General features: G+C 37.6%; 2 protein-coding genes across 6 annotated transcripts in view; one reads left to right on the top strand and one right to left on the bottom strand.

Annotated features, from left to right (window-relative positions):
* The window catches only part of elavl4 (ELAV like neuron-specific RNA binding protein 4), a 69,511-nt gene extending 68,958 nt beyond the window's left edge, over positions 1 to 553 (bottom strand). For 2 of the 5 annotated variants that reach the window (XM_026922752.3, XM_053235973.1), the window contains exon 1: positions 13 to 552. In XM_026922752.3, the coding sequence (XP_026778553.1) occupies positions 13 to 60 (48 nt within the window). In that variant the 5' untranslated portion in view covers positions 61 to 552. Of the gene's footprint in view, positions 1 to 12 lie in introns of all 5 variants that reach the window. The other 3 variants (XM_026922768.3, XM_053235977.1, XM_053235974.1) reach the window with 3 other exon arrangements.
* Positions 554 to 6,145: 5,592 nt separating this feature from the next.
* agbl4 (AGBL carboxypeptidase 4) overlaps positions 6,146 to 19,922 on the top strand; it is a 294,079-nt gene continuing 280,302 nt past the window's right edge. The window contains exons 1-2 of the mRNA XM_026914463.3: positions 6,146 to 6,288; positions 8,934 to 9,056. Coding sequence (XP_026770264.2) covers positions 6,258 to 6,288; positions 8,934 to 9,056 — 154 coding nt within the window. The 5' untranslated portion in view covers positions 6,146 to 6,257. The remainder of the gene's footprint in view (positions 6,289 to 8,933; positions 9,057 to 19,922) is intronic.

Genomic DNA, 19,922 nt, shown 5'->3' with positions numbered 1-19,922 from the left:
GCGTGGCTTTACCTCATTGCTCAACAAGGCGGCGTTCAGGGTTCGGCTGATTTCGAACATCTTGGTTATCAGCGACTGTTTCTTTTTTGTCCTCTCGCCTCTGTGTACTTGCTTTAGTGGCTGTCCGTCAGTGGAAGTCTCCCTTCCTTTTTCACTGTCTCTACCGGAAACGGGGAACGGTCCCAGCGAAAGAAAAAGGAAACAGATTTAAAAAAAAGGAGAAAGGGAGGGAAAAAATCCTCTAAATGGACTGTTTTGCTTGGATGTGTTTTGTCCGCTTTCACGCCCTGTTTTTGGTGCACCTCTGTTAAATGTGCAGCTTGTGCCCTGGCTCACGGCACACAACTGAAGAGTCAATATTTTTTTTTTTATCTCCCCAGAGTCAGAACATTAAAACAAGCAGCCGGTCTGGCGGGCTTCTTTCCTTATCAGTCCCCCGCACACTCACTCTCACAATGCGCTCCGATCCACACACTGCTCTCTAGCAGATTACTCCGTCCCAAAACATAGCTCTTAGTTTAAACTCCTCTCTCTCTCTAGCTCCCCCTCGACCCTATCCCTCTCTTTCTCTCCTTCTTCTCCCTCCCTTCCCGTCTCTCCCTCTCTCTCTCTCTCACTCTCTCTCCCTTTCTCTCTCTCCTCCCCCCTCCTCCCTCACCCTCTCTCTCCCTCTCTCCATCTCTCTTTGGCGATCACGCTCTCCTGCAGCTACAGTTCGCAGTGTTACCACAAGGTGAGAAGTCTGTTCTAACAAATGTAACACGGGCACATCTGCTTTCTCGCTGGTGCCTTGCTCCCGAGCGTCGGGCTCGGCTCAGTGCTCCTGCTGCTCGGAGGGTGCGTGAGATGCTTGGCCCACTCTCGACTCTATTTTCATCTATCCGCCTCGCTTCGGCTACATTTGATCTGCACAGAATTGGCACTCTGCGTTAATGCAGCAAGAACATTAACAACACTCTGACCATCAGAGCCATGCCGCTGGGGTCCTTAGGCATCAGTCGAAAAATACATATTCCTGCAAAAATGTAGACGTATATGAAGTGGTGTGAAGTGGCAGTTTATATTGACTTCTGATTCAGGATGTATTAACACAAGGCCGAAATTGCAGAGGTTTCTCTACTGCTGCTGGACTGACTTCAGTGAAATTTTGCATTCATTTGAGTTATATTTAGAACTTAATATTTATAGTTTAATCGAAATAGACAAGTTTCATTGCATCGTCAACAACAACGGCTTCAAACCAACAATAAATTCTTAAATAAAAATTCCTAAAAACATTAATCTAAACTAAACTAAATGATTATTACAAAATTAAACGGTAAATTAAACTACATGGTAATTACAATAAAACTGAAATCTGAAAAGCAGTGTGCCGTAGTAAAGCTTACTGTTAGTTGAATGTGAATGAAATAAACATGTTTTTCTCTATCATGAAATTCAAGTAAATTGCTTTTCTTTTTGGTTTTATTGCAACACAAAGCTTTATTTTTTTAAACGCCAATTTTATTAGTTGCCAGATTACAAAAAATGTAAATTAAATTAGAATGCAACTAAAATGGATACACTACAAGTAACCTATTTGTGAATAAACGTTTCTGCTCTTTATTAGTAACTACATTGCGTCCATGTATACTACAAGCAAACTGTTTTCCTTTTTAGCATTGTTTCGCTGTTTTTATTAGCTTTTCTTTTTAATCAGCTGTTTTATTTATCAGGCTGATGCATGTTCTTAGTCTGTGAATATAAAGAAATGACCTCATTTTAATGTGATTTGGTCATTATCTCAAAATATCAATGACGAGATATGAGGTCAGACTTTATTCACAGATGCTGCATGATGATCTAATACTGAGCAGTTACTAAGAGATTGCATGGTATATAAAAAAAATCTGTAAAAATGGAAACTTTTTTAGTATTTTAGTATCTACATTTTAAATTTTAGCATCTACATAAAATGGTCGGATTTTTTTCCTTTAAACAAGAAGCATACATTTCTAAGGTGGCTTAAAATTGGTAGTGAGTGTGAATGCACCTGGCTCAATGAGCTTCTCACTGTGTATAGTGCAGCATGCTTTGGTCTCCATGCCACAGGAGAGGCAAGTGTCCAGTTAATAGCAGCCTAGTGACACCAGCCCATCTGTTAGAGTGGACTGCAGCCAATGGCAAGACAGAGAAAGCAGGGGGCACAGTGCCATGTTCTTCTAATGGAGCTGTTTTTTTTTTATTATTATATATTACTGTGTGCCTGAGCATGCATGCATGAGAGTGTGCGTATGTGTATATGTGTGCATGTGTACCAGGATTGGTTGCCACATGAATCGTGGAGTCTGCTGCTTGATTTCAGTGTCAGCTGTCTCTCATCCCCGCTCTTCTGTCCGCTCCGGTCCCAGGAGGCATCTGATTGCTGTCGCCATAGTGACTCTATGTGTCTTCCTGAAGCCTGCTCGAAGCCTGGTGTCCCCTGTGGACAGCTTTCTCCATGCATGACCTGCCGTTTGCAGAGTGGCTACATGCACGCTGTCCCAAAATGGTCCAGTTAAAAAGGGTTTCCCTGTACACTACCAAAAACATGGAGTTCCCAGAGGATACACACACATACACACACACATATACATACAATAATATTAACTTTTTGTGTGTGTGATCTTTCAATATACGTTGGAAATAAAATAGAAATTGTTGAAAAACCCTGCTAAAACATTTAGTAACCTTTTGTCTCGATATAATGAGATATTGGTGAGTTGAGTGAAATATTAAATTGGGCTACAACTGATTTTGATGTGAAAAGCCATTGCATCTCAGGAGAACCAATTAAAAAATGTGAGGATCAAGAAGTGGACCATACTTTTCTTGTGCATAGTTTGAACTTTGCTCATGAATTGCATGATTGATGTGTTGATTAAAATATCTGTTCAGTGATGACAGGAACGGCACAGTGGAGAGATGAGGAAGAAAAGGCAGATTCTGCTCCTGCAGGCACATCATAATTGTCAAAAGAATACCCGCAGAGATTCAGCATGCTCTGAAACACTCTTCTGTGCTTGAGTAGGCTGGCAACTTATAGTACTTGAACGTTCACTGGGGACGCAAAAACAAAAAGAATTAGAATTTCCACATATTTCAATCACTTGACATTGCTTATACAAATCAGCCTTATCAAATGCATACATATTTATGGAACCATCTAACTAATGGCAGGAAATGACACCACATGACGGACAGCTATTCCATTTTCAGTTCTTGCAATATATCGTCCAGCAGAATTACTAACCACTTAGAAAACATTTGGTCCACAATTTCTGCTCTGCTTCCAGTAGTTTGCTATACAATATAATCAAAGGCTGAAAAGAAATCATTGCTGATTGTATCTTATTTGACAAGCCCTCCTTGTCTACTTCTAGCAGGCAGGTAGGCAACCTGGGAATTAGCAGGAGGGCAAGTGTGAGGTTGTACCTTCCTGAGACGCGGTCTTACGGGCAATCATTTAAAGGCTAATAAAAAAAAGCAGGAGCATTAATAGAACATGAATAGGGTCTGGCTTGATTGTGCTTGATGGCACACAGTCTCTGGACTATGCTCCGGTTGTCCAGGAATTCATATAAGAGACAGACAGTAGGCTATTGGTCATGAGGGACATGGCAATTTTGAAAGGACCAGCTGATGATGGCAATTTCTGCAGCCATTTTTTCCCGTCACAGTATGTCAGGAAAGAAATATTAAGTGGAATATTTGAACTTGACAGTGAATTCTTTCTTCCGTGGGAAGTTCTGTGTTTTATACAATATATCTTGTTTACAAATGGAAAAAATTTAGGCTACATCCCTAAATGCAAATTACAGAACCACCAAAATAGCAGTGGCATAATTTGTAGTACAGTGGTATGCATTAAGGGAAGTAGCATGCATTAATAAGGTGAAAAATGAAGATTATTTCTGCTTTTAAGATGGCACACTTTGCATACTATGGTTACTAAAGCCCATCCAAAAGTATGTAGTATTTAGTGTATAACTGATATGAAAAATTAACAGTACACAGAGTAACAACTTGGGTCCGATTTGCAAGTGTATAGCCATAGCTATCTTTGTGATATACTTTTTTGTTCATCCTACACAACTTGGTCATTTCTTTCCTTTCTTCCTTTATTTCCTTTTTTGTACGTAGGAGGTTAGATGTTGTGCATATGTTATATCAATGATATAAAAATACTGATATATTCAAATGCATATTCACAAATAATATACTCATACCCATATTCTACACCAGGTTGACCCAAAGTCAGTCAGTCTACTCATTTTCATAGCAATACTTCATTTATGACAATATATGTAGCAATATAAGACCAGTTTAGGACCTTGGTGAAAGGACAATTTGGGGAAACTGTGGTTTTAATGCTGCTTCAATAAAAAAATTCTTGTATGGTATTACTTTTAAATATTACAGTTCATTTTTGAAATTAATAATCATCATGCTGGTCTTTAAAGTAGTGTAGAAATTTGGAAGGGGCAGATTTTAAGCTAAGGTAAAGCTAGGCCTATTTTTATTGATCACTGGAATGCTTTCTTCACACAGATTTGTAAACTGTATCTGTATTTGTAAGTCCAGATTTTTTAATTATTTTGCAGGCAACCGAACCATATATCATAGCTAATTTTTTGCTAATTTATGTGAACAAACTATTTCTAACTGACAACCATTATCAACAGCTAGCTTAATGTGCTTTTATTGGTTAAAACTACTTTATTAATTTTTTTTCTCAAAAAACTATTTTTGACAATAATAGAAATAAGAACGCTCTCAAATACGCTTCATTATCCTTTTTACTGGCTGTGATGCCTTTAACACATAAGGCAAGAAATCTTTTAAAACAGTAGATCACAATCAATTTTTGCCAGCTGAAAATGCAAATGAGGCTTTGTCTAATTAAATATGCAAACATTTGCATACTTAATAAAAACCAAAAATCTAGTCTTTTGATGTTGTTAGAATGAGAATATTTATTTCACTGTCAGGATGCTCTCAAGAGAAATACCTTTACAGAAAGGTTTATTGGAATATTATTTCTTTATAGTTTAATCAAGAAAATACCTTGTTAAAAAAATGGCATAAGAAAGATGCCATTTTCAGTATAATATCTAAAATAAATCCAACAGTAATCAACATCTGGGGAAATTCCTCTGTAATATCCTTCTAATGAGCAATTCCGAACATAGCGATATCTGATTTTGAGAAAAATTGTTTTAAAAAAGACAGTGTGGTTGAATGTGCTTTCATCCTTGTTATAGTGGTTTATAAGGTTTATCAAATTCTCATTTCTGCCTGTAATGCCTTGTCTTAACACACAATTCATATATACATGCACCGTCCACTTTATTAGGAACACCTGTACACCTGCTCATTTATGCAGTCATACATTCAGCCAATCATGTGGCAGCAGCACAATGCTTCAAATCATGCAGATACAGGTCAAGAGCTTCAGTAAATGTTCTCATCAAACATCAGAAAGGGGAAAAATTGTGATCTCTGTGATTTTAACTGTGGCATGGTTGTTGGTGCCAGAAGGGCTGGTTTGACTATTTCAAAAACTGCTGATCTCCTGAGAATTTCACACACAACAGTCTCTAAAGTTTATACAGAATGGTGTGAAAAACAAAAAACATTGTGTGAGTGATAGTTCTATGGGTGGAAATGCCTTGTTTATAAGAGAGGTCACAGGAAAATGGCCAGACTGTTTTGAGCTGCCAGGAAGGATATAGTAACTCATATAATCACTCTTTACAACCGTGGTGAGCAGAAAAGCATCTCAGCAAGCACAAAACATAGCACCTTGAAGTGGATAGACTACAACAGCAGAAGACATTTGAAGTTTAAAAAAAAAAAAAATCACCTGGTCTTTTTCCAGTCTTCAACTGTCCAGTTTGGGTGAGTCTGTGCCCATGATAGTAGCAGGATTTTTATTTTTTATTTTTTTGAAAACACAGTCAGGTAGCTCAGCACATTTTTCCACTGTTTTTGCTATTAATGCTGTAGCAAATTGTATCGGATATTAAGAATTAAAAACATGGCGCTTGCTGAGAGACATCCGCGGAGCTGGGGGAGCTAACGCGCTAATCCACACGCGCGCGTGCCCTTTAAGCCGCGGCTGACGTCAGCGCCTCTCGCGCGCTCGCCTTTTCGCGCGGGGCGCCTCAGTGTGTTGTCCTGGCAACGCGCGTGCAGCGTCGCTGTACCTGCCAGCTGCTGGAGAAGCGGAAAGGAAGATGGAGGAGAACGTTAGAGACCCCGATACTGGTGTGTAAACACAAAGCAGTGTCTGTGTTATACCTCTGACAACAACACGCACATACCGAATGGCATTAGAGCGCATGAGCGAGGTGCTGCTGCGGTTCATAGTGTAATGATACAGTAGTAACGGTGTAATGATAGTCCCACCATCTGTAAACATTGGCGTGTTTTGCTAACGTTAGCCACGCTCGCTAACGGTGACACATGAACATGAGTTAGGCTATTAGAGTCTGTCGTCTGTGGGTGTGTGAAACTGTAATTACTGTATTTATGAGCCTGGTATTTTGTGTCTGTTTATGTTTTGCGCTCTATATTTAACCGTTTCTGCTGTGGTTGTTACCAAATTCCCCCTAATTAATAAATAAAGTCGTTACGTCTCATAGCCTTGTGTTTAGTATCTAACTAGTGTGATTAGCCTGTTATAATGAAATCACAGGACGACTAGCTATTTAATACATTTAATAATTAATATTTTGGACGAATTACTAGAAAAGCTACACTTCAGGAATTGTGGAATAGTTTTTAATAATTTCCGACATACCAGGCACACTTAGAGCAGTGTGTCTGTGTGGTAAATGAGGTGTACTGTCAGAAACAGTCGCTGAAAGGAAGTAGGTAAGTAAGTGTGCTGTGAGTGATCACGCGCAGCTGTCAGGATGAACGGATTCCTGTGGAACTGCACATTAAAACTACAGTGCGCAGGATATTGTTTAAACATCAGTTAAACATGATTGACTCAAGAGGTAAGAAAAACACAACGACTGTAATATGATATGATATGAGCTGCTGTGAGTCTGTGTCAGAGATGGCACTTCGGAAATGGCGGGGAATTTGCACGCATATGTCATACCCCAGCTCAGGTACGTCAAACGTCATCACGTCCCAGCATTAGGCACAAAACAAGTCCGACTACATCCTGAGAGGGAGGGAGAGACATGAAACCATAGTGAAGTTTTTGAATTTTTTTTTTTTCTTGTTGAACATTTAAGGCATTTATTTTGTTCTCTAATTTGGTGGAAAGCTACTGTAGTGAATGATATCATTTATCCATGTAGAATTTGTAGCTTTACCCAGTAGTAAAGTTGTCTAGCTTGAGAACTCATGATAGCTGATTTGGGACTAATGGGAAGTGTACTTGTGTTTTTCTCTATCATTGTATTTTAAACTTGGTTATATCAGGCAACAGTGTGTTCTCTGGGGTGTCTGGTCACCCTTGGTGTTTATGTATTGATCTGTTTTTTGATTACAGTGCTAACACTGGCTTGTGTCTGAAGAACAAAATAAACAGATTAGATGCACACAACTGAATGTGATAGTTTTGTTCTCTACACTGTCTTTTAGCTATTTAAGGCTTACTGTTACTGGGCTATTTCATGTCTTTCCATGTCAGACATGTGTGGAGTCATTTCCATGCAGATAGATATGAGCAAACACAGCAGTGTGCTGTGAGATTCTTTCAAACTCTTTCACTTGGTACATAGTAGCTGTGAGAGTCACTAATGTACATGAAAAAGTTTTTTTTTTTTAATTTAATTTTATTTTTAAAAAATATATATTCCAAGGCTTCTCTTCTTGTTGTTCTTCTTTAGGCTGCTCCCATTAGGGGTCACCACAGCAGATCATTGGTTCATATATTTGATTTGGCACAGTTTTTACACCGGATGCCCTTCCTGACACCCTCCCCAATTTTATCTGGGCTTGGGACTGGCACTGCTAGTGCACTGTCTTGTGCGGTTCCCCGGCTGGGAATCAAACCCTGGCCGTGGCAGTGAGAGCACCAAGGCCTAACCACTAGTCCTCCAGGGTCCTTAGACTAAAGCTTCTGTAATACTGAGGAAATCTTACTTCCAGTAGCTTTAACCAAGCAGACTAATAGATATCACAAGTTTTATTGGAACTGTCATTGTTTTTTTCACAAAACAGTGAACAGTTGCCACTGTCCAAATATCATTTCACATATTTTTGCCTGCTTCAATTAGTGAATAACCAGTGTTTTGACAAATTAAGATATCTTAACAAGGGATCCTGTGTGTGCACACTTTATGGTTTGGGTAGTTACACTGGAGTATAACTTCTTTGTATAGTATTGTGCTAGCGGCATCTTCTTATAATAAATTAGATTATCATATCAAATTATGCCACCTCTGGTTTCATTCTGCATGTTTTTTTTCCCCCAGAGTGTAAATTAAAACTAAACTGTGTTATTGTCAGTGTTACCAGAAGACATCACATGATTTCAAATAATTTTAAGTCCATGAAAAGTTTTAAAAACTTTTTTAAAAAGTCCCAGGTTTACACATTCCTATATTAGTAATTCTGAAAATCTAGGGATGCACAGATCCTATTTAAAAATTTTCGATATGATATCAGAGCTATGGGTATAATCTGATACCTGATATTAACTGACTACATTATACTAAATGAGCTGTCTTTCTAAAAACGTTGACCTGCTTTTTAAAACATTTGTGTCCTCTGGTCATATGCATAATTTGTATTCTGACAGTGAACATCACATTAAATTTGAAATATGTCAAATCTGTAATGTATTCTCAGTATTGGATTACTTAAATCTGTTCTGCATTCTGAAGCTTCATCTGTGCTTACTCTCTTTGGCTGAGTCAAATGCTGAGTCTTTGCTGTGTGTTTTACAGGCAGTGAGACAGGAGGAGAAGATGCTTTGCTGGGGAATGTGAGCAAACTGACTGTCACTCCTCCAGGACACACAGGAGCGGCCAGAAAAGGACACCTTGTCTTTGATGCCTGCTTTGAGAGTGGTGAGTAGGCTGAATATTTAAAGCTCACTGTCCCAGGGTTCAGTTTCTTCTCTGCACTGTCTTGTGTAACACAGCACAGCACTAATGCTAAACTGAGATTATTTTACTGCAGTCTAGCGGTAACAAACTGCTCTACCAGGAACAAAGGAATCAAGTTTTTTTGTTCGAATAAAAATATAAATTGGATTGCTTGCCTGGCATTTCAGAAAAGCAAATTAGATGTGAGGCCATAAACAGGTGCATTTCATGCTGTGTTTAAGGCAGATAGTTAAATCCTTACTTCTTGATGATTTTAGTAAAATCCAGGGCAGCACAGCAAAAAATATAAATGATTCCTGTCATCAACGATTTAGAAACGCGCTATGGCCAGTGCAATATTTTGACTATTTTGAATTTGATTGTGGGTGAAGGAAAGTTTGGAATTTTCAGAAACGATGACTGAATTCCTTGGTCCTTACACCATTTAAAGCTATATCATTGTGAAGACGCTTCAAATGTGGCCATAAAATGCTGCCTTTGTTTCTGAAAAATTTCAAAGATACAACTGTTGTATAACCCACAGTCCATGCATAGCTTAAAGTTTTGAAAAGCATTAAAATAAAATTGTGAAATGGTGAAAGTGTATGTATAAGTCAAAATATCCTTCACTGTAGGTAGGAGATAATGACTTTCTAGGTGATTTCAATGTGACACGTGTTTCACTGCCTAATTTGGTAAATAACTAAATATTGGTAATAACAATCGGTAATATATCGGTAAGTAAACCTATACTGGTAAATAACAAAAAAGCAGTCCTGTGTGCTACCGAGCACTAAGGAGCCTTCATATACCAGTTCTAACACGGACCCCAGCTGCATCCTCGACATTGAGATGTGCCTTATATACAGTATACCTGTGTTCACAATAACTGTAATATTTTTGTAATATGCAGTTTTTCTATTATGTTGGAACATCATCAATATAGGAACAGCTTCAATGTGTCTTGGCCCAGATTCTACAAATGTCTGGAAATGTACTGGAGCGATGAACACTGTTCTTCCTAAATGTATTGTTTCAGTGGGTATTTCAGTGATGGTGTTGAAGAGCTCTGTCTAAAATGTTGTTCCAAAATCTCCCATAGGTGTTCAGCTAGGTTGAGATCCGCTGACTGTGAAGGCCAGAGCATATGATTTTCATCATTTTCATACACATTAAACCTTTCAGTGACCCTCGTTCCCTGTGGCTGAGGTGTTGGCCTCCTAGAAGAGAGCACTCCCATCAGGATAGAAATGTTTCAGTGTAGGACGAAGGGTGATGAGTCAGAATAACTTTGTATTGATGTGCAGAAACCCTTCCCTCTAAGGAGCACGCGGATCCAAACCGTGCCAGTAAAATGTCCTCCACAGCATAACAGAGTCGTTGGACTTCCTAATTGTAGTGGTCAAGCGTTCAGGCTTATACCATTCTCTTGTCATGTGCCACATTAGAGCTATGTGCAGGACTGCGGGACTTGTTTTAATTCCACCCTCACCTGCTTGGACTTCTGATGGATTCACCAATCTCACCCACTCCTGCGTATGAATTTTTAAAAAAATACAAGTTAAATAGAAATATAAAAGAATAAGTAATTCAAACCCTGACCAGGATAAAGCAGATGAAAATAAAATGAAATATTTATGAAATTTATGAAAATAAAAGTGAATGCAGATGTGCTCCAGTGTGCTCCCACTTTATCCGTAGCATTTCTGAGTGAGCCTCCTATCTAACCACCCGCTCCTCCTCACATGAGAATGCATGTCGCCTACTCTTGTGAATTTTTTTGTCAGGACCAGTGTCTGTGGATTTTACAGCTCTGAACTCTCAACTGTTTATTTGTTTTGAAATATTTATACACTGCATCCTTTCTATGTAGTTGTGGATGGAATGTCCTTGCTGACAGTCTGCACTGACATTCTCAGTTACCTGTACAACAGCTGCACTTCTGTTTTTTTTTTTTTAGGCTTGCATATCTCACTAATGTATAAGCATCACAGGAATTGCATGCATGCCTTTCACAATTTCCAACCCTGTGTACTGACGTAAATGCAGATCTTACTTTAGTCATTGTTCTGTTTGAAACACTCATTTAGCAGTCTTTATGAATGAAGCTCCTGCCATCTGTGCCCCAAGAATGAACTCACTTTCACTTAGATCTTTTCCTCTTGCCATCTTGATCCAAAATTGATATCAATTTGGCCTGCTCAGCATTTTATACATGCCACAGATCATGTATGTTTCTCCACTCATTTATTTAGGTTTTTTTTTTTTCTAGCAGTTACTCATACCGTATGAAATGTTTTGATTGAAAAGGTAAAGTTTTCAAACAAAAGATAAACGTAAGGTAAAGGGTAAAGTTTTGCTTTTTGTCTTCTGGTTGCATTTTACTAAGCAGTTGTGTTTATATTTTTGTCTTTCTATGGGAAAATACAGCATATTTCAGAATATCTGGAAATGTTGTGATCTACATGACTCATTTAAGATTCAGGGAGCAAGTCACCTCTAGCTTGTGGAAGACCTTGCCAATTCATTTTTTCATTGTTCATCTGTCCTCTTTCTGCCAAATGCCAAAGCTCACTATTGTACTATGGTACTAAACCTATCTTTACAGCACATAAGGAATCCATGATACTGTCAGTCTTTAGCAAAAGAAATGCCACATGGTCAGACTACTAGACACTAAGCTTTCTTTAGGCTTAAGTGTTTTGCAGGCTGGTAATTTCTACAACATGCCAAAATTGTATTTTTGTAAGACCTGGAGAACATCCTGAACAGAATGACCCATCCTGTGAAAATATGATGGTCTTAGAAGGTAATATTAGGTCTATATACTGTCAAATCTGTATGATTACAAATATTAGCCCTTCTCTTGTGTACAACCGAATCGCTATGTGGTGTGAGAGATTTCTCAATGTGAGCTATGCTTTTACAGTTTAATTATCTCCTTTCATAAAGAAGGGGGTAAAAAAAATGTAAAGCCTGTTGCAAAAGTGCCTGCTCTTTTACCTTGTCTGTCCACATGTTGAAAGCTGTAATTAAACAGTGCTGTAATATTTTGAAGAATGCTTTGAGTAAATGGCCTTTGTTTGGCTCTTTTTGTAAGGGCAGAATGAATGGCGGCATAATGAAAATAAAGTGCTTTTTCTGTGACAAGGTCAAGTGGGCAGCTGAGAGCAGCTCCAGGCTGGATTGACAGTGAATCAGTAAGGCTCTGGAACAGACACAATATCATTCTCTGCTGGGAGATTAGGTTCAGGGACTCCAGCAGATGAGACTCAGCTTTCATATTCTTGACAGGCAACCAATTCACTCCACCGCAGGGCTGAGGCTCACCACTGCCCCTAGCCTCCCTGTGGGAGAGCTTTTTAAAGGATTTTTGTGCTTTTGGAAATGTTCTATATCAATGCAATTTCAAGATAGGCTAGCATTTTTTGGTCTTATCTGCTTGTAACTTTTTTTTTTCTGAGAAAAGTTGATAGTGTACAATTTTTGAACTCATGATTGAAAAATTTCAATCGGATGAAGGACAAAAGCAATGCATGACAATATTATACGCCGCTATAGTTAGCCTGTATAACAGAAATATGAATTTGCAGTCACACTTGACTGTCTTGATGCATGACTGTCGAACAGTGTTCCTGAGAGAGACACAGTGGTGCTGTAAACTGTGCAGTGTGGCTAGGTGCTTCTGGATTCTGGAGGTCAGCACTGCTGTAAAACACCACTGTGCCATGCTTTGTATCATACTTTTTATTTGTGGGCAGTGAAGGGCATCGGCAAAAGAACAAGGAATATGATCAACATAAATTTACAGAGCCTGAGTCAATATAAATAAATAATCAGGGGAATTTATATGTTTCTCTGTTTTCCCTAAGGAATGGCTCTGAGGACCAGCGACATTGATTAATGAGCATTGAGCGGCCAGGCAGAGATCAGCTAACATATATGATATTACCCGCACTTCTCTGGCTAGGGAAATTCTCCTGAATGATTTATGGAATTGATATTAATCTCCTTCCAGTAAATGCATTACCCAAGTTGGAAAAGAGAGAGGAATTGATATTACTGTGCTAATGTCAAATTAATGTCCTGTTGCTGTTTCAGCAAAGCAACACGGCAGCTAAACAATGTTAACTGCTTACACGCTGACAAAGGAGAAGTGACGTGTCTGTAGTACAAAATGCTGCTGTTAGTGTTAAACGTTATTGAGCTCTGAGCTCCAATGTCACTGAAAGGACAGAACACAGAGGAACATTATGGAAATATGAAAGCCCTAGATATGACAGTTAATTACTCATCTTTACACAGAGAATGCTAGCAGGCAAAACATTTCTAACTAACTTGTGAGCTTACTTTACATTGTTGGCTGAATTTAACTTTTTATTGGCATGATTTGTATCCTTTCTTTTTTTTTAAAAAAAGAAATTACATTAAGAGTTTTAGAAAAAAAAACTTAAGTTAAATAAAAGGCCACAATAATGCATGAAATGTATTTTTTAGGTTATAAGGCAAAGAATAGACACTAGAAGAATTGAGATGCATCCAGAAAATATACAGCCAAACACTTTTTGGCTATAGTTGCAAGTGTAATAGTCGTGCCAGTTTTTGACATACCGTTGTGAATTCAGTCTCAATTCAATGCTTACAAACCTGCAATATGGAAAATTAAAATATCTCATGTATTAAAGATCATTTCTTGTGTTATATTTTAAAGGTGCGACACAAGTAATACACACTTTACTTCAGGCTTAATTTATTGTTGAGTGAGGCGCAGGAATTTAAGCAGATGTATTTATTTGACTTGAAGCTATCATTCATCTTGCATCCTGCTGCCAGTACAGCTGTTTTTACTTTTTTCCCTTTTTTTTCTAGGATAACTCTCAAGGTTTTGCATTAAAAAATGTGAATTCAGAGAAATAGCTCATATCTTCAGTATCCAGGTAATAAATTCTAATTGGTTTATTAAAACAGTGCATGGTAATATAAAGTGTTTACTGAAGGTATAAAACACCTAATTTACATTTAGATGAGATATAACTCACATTCTCGTCAGCTGTATGCAGATTAGGGCAGTAGTATATCTTTTCTGAGACAGTTGAGCCTCCAGGTTTTTGTGTCACTTGAAGAAAAGAACTCTTTCGCTCTCATTCTCTTTCTCTCTTTCTCTCTTATTCTCTTGCTCTGTTTTTATAGGACTTAAGAAAATGACCCCCATTATGCACAGGTTGATAGTAGAAAAACATAATGAATATTTCCTCAAGGCATCATTAAAGTGCTTGTGATGGCTCATAGTGTATATGATGGAATTAGAAGCATTGTGGGAATTTCTACAGGGCCTTGAATGCAAATGAGCTTTAGGGGCTCTAATTAGTGTCTTCAGAGTGAAATGTAGTTTTTTGATTATGTATATTGTATTATTTATAATGTTTACTGTATAGGCCTGTGCAAGTAAGTGCATATTTGTTTAAGTTTTTATAGTTTTGTTATTATAACTTAGCAGTTGTACTTAACTGTAGGGCTGCAACAATAATCTGTTGGCTATTTTTCTAATAATTGAGAAATAATCTAAGGATTAGTTCCTGTTCCAGTGACAATAACTAATTGTTTATCTATGAGATAATTGGACTGACTGAGATAATTGGACCGACTGAGATAATTGGACAGACACATAGTGCTATATGGTTCAAAGAAACAACAGAAGCAGCGCTGATGCAATCAGCTTCAGTCGTCTGTTGTATTCTACCCCAAAAATAGAGCAATATACAGCATTGCATTGTAACCCACTTAACTGCAATATTTCTTGAGCAGTGATGCTTTATTTTTGTTGACTATAGATATTAAATTAGTGAAATTAGTATCCTAGTGACAGTAGATAGCACATTAAAGCATATTAGACTCATAATGTGATCTGATATAAGAAATCACATCATCCTTTTCATGTAGACATACTGTTTGTGCTGTAAATAGTGAAGGTTTTTATAAGTGAACTATTTGTTTTGTTTCCCCAGTCGTGTCTGGAGCTTTTATTACATTAGTGTAGGTGTTACTCACAAGAGTAAACACTGAAAGCTGCTACACACATTTGTGTTTTATCAGTGGGTCAATGAGTAAAATTCAGTATGCATGTGTGTGTATTGTAGAATTGAAACACTTCATAAATCTGTACTTGTAAAAACAAATCCACACATTTTAAAACAAATTGCACAACAGTTAAAAGCAACTGTAATAATACATTCGTGATTTTTTTATTCAATGCGATGATAGTATGTTCTGTAATGCTGTTGATAAGTTTGATGAACGTAAGAATTATGGAGTCAGAGCTGGACAGTAGGCCTTCTCTGAGAGGTTGATAATGAGCATGAATACTTTGCTGCTGATGCAACTTTATTGTTCTTTTTCTAACCGGCAGTTATTTTTGTGTCTTTCTGTGGCCCTTATCTTCTCTCAAACCTTAGTAGCAGTACCCAGTAGTGTCTGGGAGAGAGAGATTCAGTAGGGAATAGAACAGCCATGCTTTCAGAGTCAGTTTTATACACTTTAGAGCTCCCCAGAATCAAGACAGTCGGCTCCCCATTGATTAAAGAAGTGGGGAACATTCTAACAATCAAGCTCCCTGCTTAGCACAAGTGGCAGCAGGCATCATTCTGGCTCAGAAGAGATGAAGTGCCACTATAAATGTTTTCATCTTCAACTAAAACATATGATAAAGACATGACCAGTGCTGTGTGGAAAAAAGAGAAAAAAAGACATTTTTTAAATTTACTGCTTTGCATGTATTGCAAGGACAGACACTGTTGTTAATGCAAAACACGACTCTTAAGGAGCACCCTGGTGCTTCTTCTGCCAGAATATTGGTGTGGCCAAACTGAATATTTCTAGATGGGCTCCTTGAAGCCTTCTTCAGGTGTTCAATATTTTAATGAAAATGGAGCAACTGTAATAAAGAAAAACTGGTAAATATTTCTGTTTATAGATGATTGACAGTTCTGTATCTACACTCTTAGAAAATTTAGAACCCTTAAGGGTTCTTCAGTTGTCCCTCTGGGTAAAGTCTTAAAGGTAGAGTGTAGAACCCTACAACAAAGTGTTTCCCTTTGAGAAAGGGTTTCCTGTAGAAGCTAAGAACATTTTGAATGCTAAGCATTTTGGAAGCTAAGAACACTTTATTATTCAATGAAGCCATGAAGAACCCTAAGAAAGTACAGTGAGGGGAAATAAGTATTCGGACATTTTTGTTTTTGTTATTTAATATACTTCCAGTTTATATATCCACTTCAAATTTAAAGATAATGTTTTTTTGACTTTGTACTTCTAAATATGAACAAAAAGTATCCATTCACAAGAATTAACAAAGATATGATAGAAAAATGAAATTGATAGGGGAACGAAATTCATAACAATGAACAAAGATATGATTGAAAAACGAAACTGATAGGGGAGAAAGTATTAGGACACTATAGTAAAAAAAAAAAGGCAACACACTCGAAGACTAATAATATGGAAGATAACAGAGAAGCTAGCAGTCACTTGGAAAGAGTTGCAGGACAACCTGAAAGCAGCAGGAACAACAGTTACATAGAGAAGCAATGAACTACACTGAAAAAAACACAGACGTGTCTAAAAGCATTTAGACCAATTAGAATTATTTTGGAACTCTGCTGAGACATAACAAAAATGGAACTATTCGGCAAATAATTCAGATCGTCATGTTTGGAGAAAGGTTTTGCGTATAATCCTAAGAACACCATACCCACAGTGAAGTATGTGGTGGGAACATCATGATATGGGCTGCTTCTCTGCAAACAGTTCTCTGCAACAACCCCAAACAGCCAAAATAACTCAAGAAGGCCTAGCCAGTTTCCTGACTTGAATTTCATTGAAAATTTACAAAGGATTTAGAAATTGCAATTCCATCAGTGGGACCCTTGTAACAAAAACCTAATTACTTCTTACCGTAGATGTTTCCAAGCTGTAACTGCCAACAACAGCTTTGCAACAAACTACTAATGTTGGTTTTAAAAACCAAAAATGTTTATTTTTAAAACTTTATTTATTTTTAAACTTTGTTTATTCTTAAGAAAACATACTTTTTTGTTCATATGTATAAGTACAAATCCAAAACACGTATTTAAACCTGAAGTAGATATGTGCACTGGAAGTATATTAAATAACAAAAACAAAAGGGTCAGAATGCTTATTTTTTCTCACTGTATAATATGAGAAACAATCCTGGCTGTGGGCGTTTGATTAATAAGTACAGTAAATTTCTTTTGTCACTTGGGTGACAGAAATAGGCATTATATTTAAAATTGATTTAGACTCGACATATCATGCTTACATAGCTAGGTGTTCTATTGTTAGCTTAATCTCACCCAGTGAAGATAGATTCCCGTAGAGCAATCAGTGTAGTTTGCAGTCGTGCATACAGTACAGTATAGACGGATGCGCACAATTTGAGAGTGCAAACTCCCTTCCTTCCCCTTGTGAAGACTCTTCTTTCTGAATGAATACAAGTATGTGTTAAATGATAAATGTACATTATCTGTGTGTCTCTAGGAAATATTTCACAATCCTTAAATGTCAAGGTTGTGTTCTTACAGCTGTAGCCTCAAAATGGCAGTGAAATGTGACTTTACTGTGAGACGTGAGCTGACATTATGATTCAGTGGATGAGTTGGACTGTACACTGGCGTGTGGCTAGCCATGGCTTGGATATTGAAATTTACTATTTTAACAAGGGCATAACAATCGGTTGTATATTGTGTGTATATTTGTGTGTGCTGCAGAGCAAGGCAGGTGGAGTGGCTATCTCATAAGTACACAAGCAAATTAAACAGGTGATAATATGGCCTGACATTCTTGTCATCGCGTTCTGCTGCCATTGGTCAGAGTAGCGGTGCTTCTGAACTTCACAGATTTGGCCAGTTGCTAATTACACAAATATTTACCTGCATGGAAATGTCATCAGAGTCCTGTATGGATTGTTGGGAAAAAGCATTATGTAATTCCTACTGTCACTCTCCTACTTAATATTGTGGCCAGGTGAATCCTGTGTGGTATATGATATTTACTGAAACTTTAAAAAACACTGTACTAGTAGAAATGATGTAAAATGAATGTTGCTTGCCTAAGTAAACGTTCTGTTCAAGATGTATGCCTTACTTAATATAGAAAGTAGGAACAGTTAGAACTGTATGTAATGTAAATGTTCATTATATACATTTATTTTATTCTGTACTTGTAATATGTGCTTGCTTAGCCAACCACATATTAAATAATATAGCACATTCTGACCTTACACTACTTAGTTTAGAAACTAATTTGTACCTGAAGGCTCCTCTTGCGAAAGTGACACATATTTCAATTAGCACACTCCACATACTCTCACCAGCCCTTTATAATGGACTGTAAGGGGATGAACAGCACACATGGGTTTCACACCTTCTGTTTGACAGTTATTAGTAGAATATTTACTTAAAGCACAACATTTTCTTTAAAGCAAATGTAATCTTGTCAAGGTAAAGCTGGCCATTTAGCCTTGTTAAAAGAACTTCAAACATATTGAAACCGTGCTGAATATCAGGAAGTGAGAGGAACTATATCTGACCTAATTTGGCTCACAGAAAAAAAACACGAAACTCACTCTGATCACTCTGGTGTCCCAAGATATGCTCCCAGCATTCCTATTCTTTGAATGTCTTAACTGTATTTTCAGTTTTCCAAAATTCATATTAGCGCACTGTCTAAACATCAGTTTGGACCTATCTTAAAATTTCCTGTACTCCCTTTCTCATGTCTGTTTTGGTGTGTGTGTGTTCAGGTTATTAGTCATTCAAGCTACATAAGGCTAACCAACGCCCCTCCTGCAAAGAATGTGTAAAATAACTAGCTTTTGCACCTATCATCTATAAATCAGTGCCACAATCCTTTCAGTCATTTTATACTTTAAAACAAGTCTAATAATTTTTGTAGCCTAATGGTAGGCTGTATTGGGTACTATTTTCCAACCATCTTGCTTTGTGAATTCTCAAGTCCAAAGAGGAGACACACAGCAAGTAAATGACTGCACACAGTTGTATTGCGGTACATTGCACTGTGAACATGTTGAGCTTTGGTGATTGAGTAATCCATTTCCCAGAGCAGCTCTCCTGATGCCGTAAACACTCTTACCAAGCAGACACGTCATTCTTCATCTCAGCCAGGGACACCCAGCTTGGGAAAATGGCGTGGATTTGTAACGCTTTTGTGCTTTGTTTTTTCCTTTTTCTTTATTTTTCTCTCTCTCTCTCTCACGCCCTTGTTTTTCCACCTCTACTCTGTTTATACTGCTGATTTATTTAAAGTGTTATCCTTGAGATGAGATGCACTGATGTTTGCTATCTCACATTTACATGCTTGGAATATCTTTGTAAACCAACGTGCAGAAATGGAGGAGGGATTTTGATAGAAATGCATTTGGTTTGGTTACAGGCAGTTGCTCAGGAGTAAACAAAATTGAAATGTGCCTTACGTATCTGTCAGTTTGTGCAGCCTAAGAAATGGAAAGGGTTTATGTTGTTTTTGTATGAATGCAGACCAAATGGTAACGTGCAATAAAGAATGTTGTACAGAGGGGATCTCATTTGGTTCTCAATATAGCTTGCTATTACTCCATATTTTAAATCACACTCCCCACTGACATAAAAGCTTGGGAACCCTTTAGGATTTAGATATCTAAATCTAGGGTTGCACGAAAGTGAGATGTACTCAGTGAGATGAACTTCTGTATATAAACATAGAATTCCATCTTAATTTGTACAGAACTGATCTCTAAAATATAATTTTTATAAACATGTTTTATGGCATCAGGTG

The sequence above is a fragment of the Pangasianodon hypophthalmus genome, chromosome 8 (assembly GCF_027358585.1).
Source record: "Pangasianodon hypophthalmus isolate fPanHyp1 chromosome 8, fPanHyp1.pri, whole genome shotgun sequence".
NCBI lineage: Eukaryota > Metazoa > Chordata > Actinopteri > Siluriformes > Pangasiidae > Pangasianodon > Pangasianodon hypophthalmus.
The sequence above is the reverse complement of the archived record's forward strand: the minus strand, read 5'-3'. Positions and strand labels throughout refer to the sequence as shown.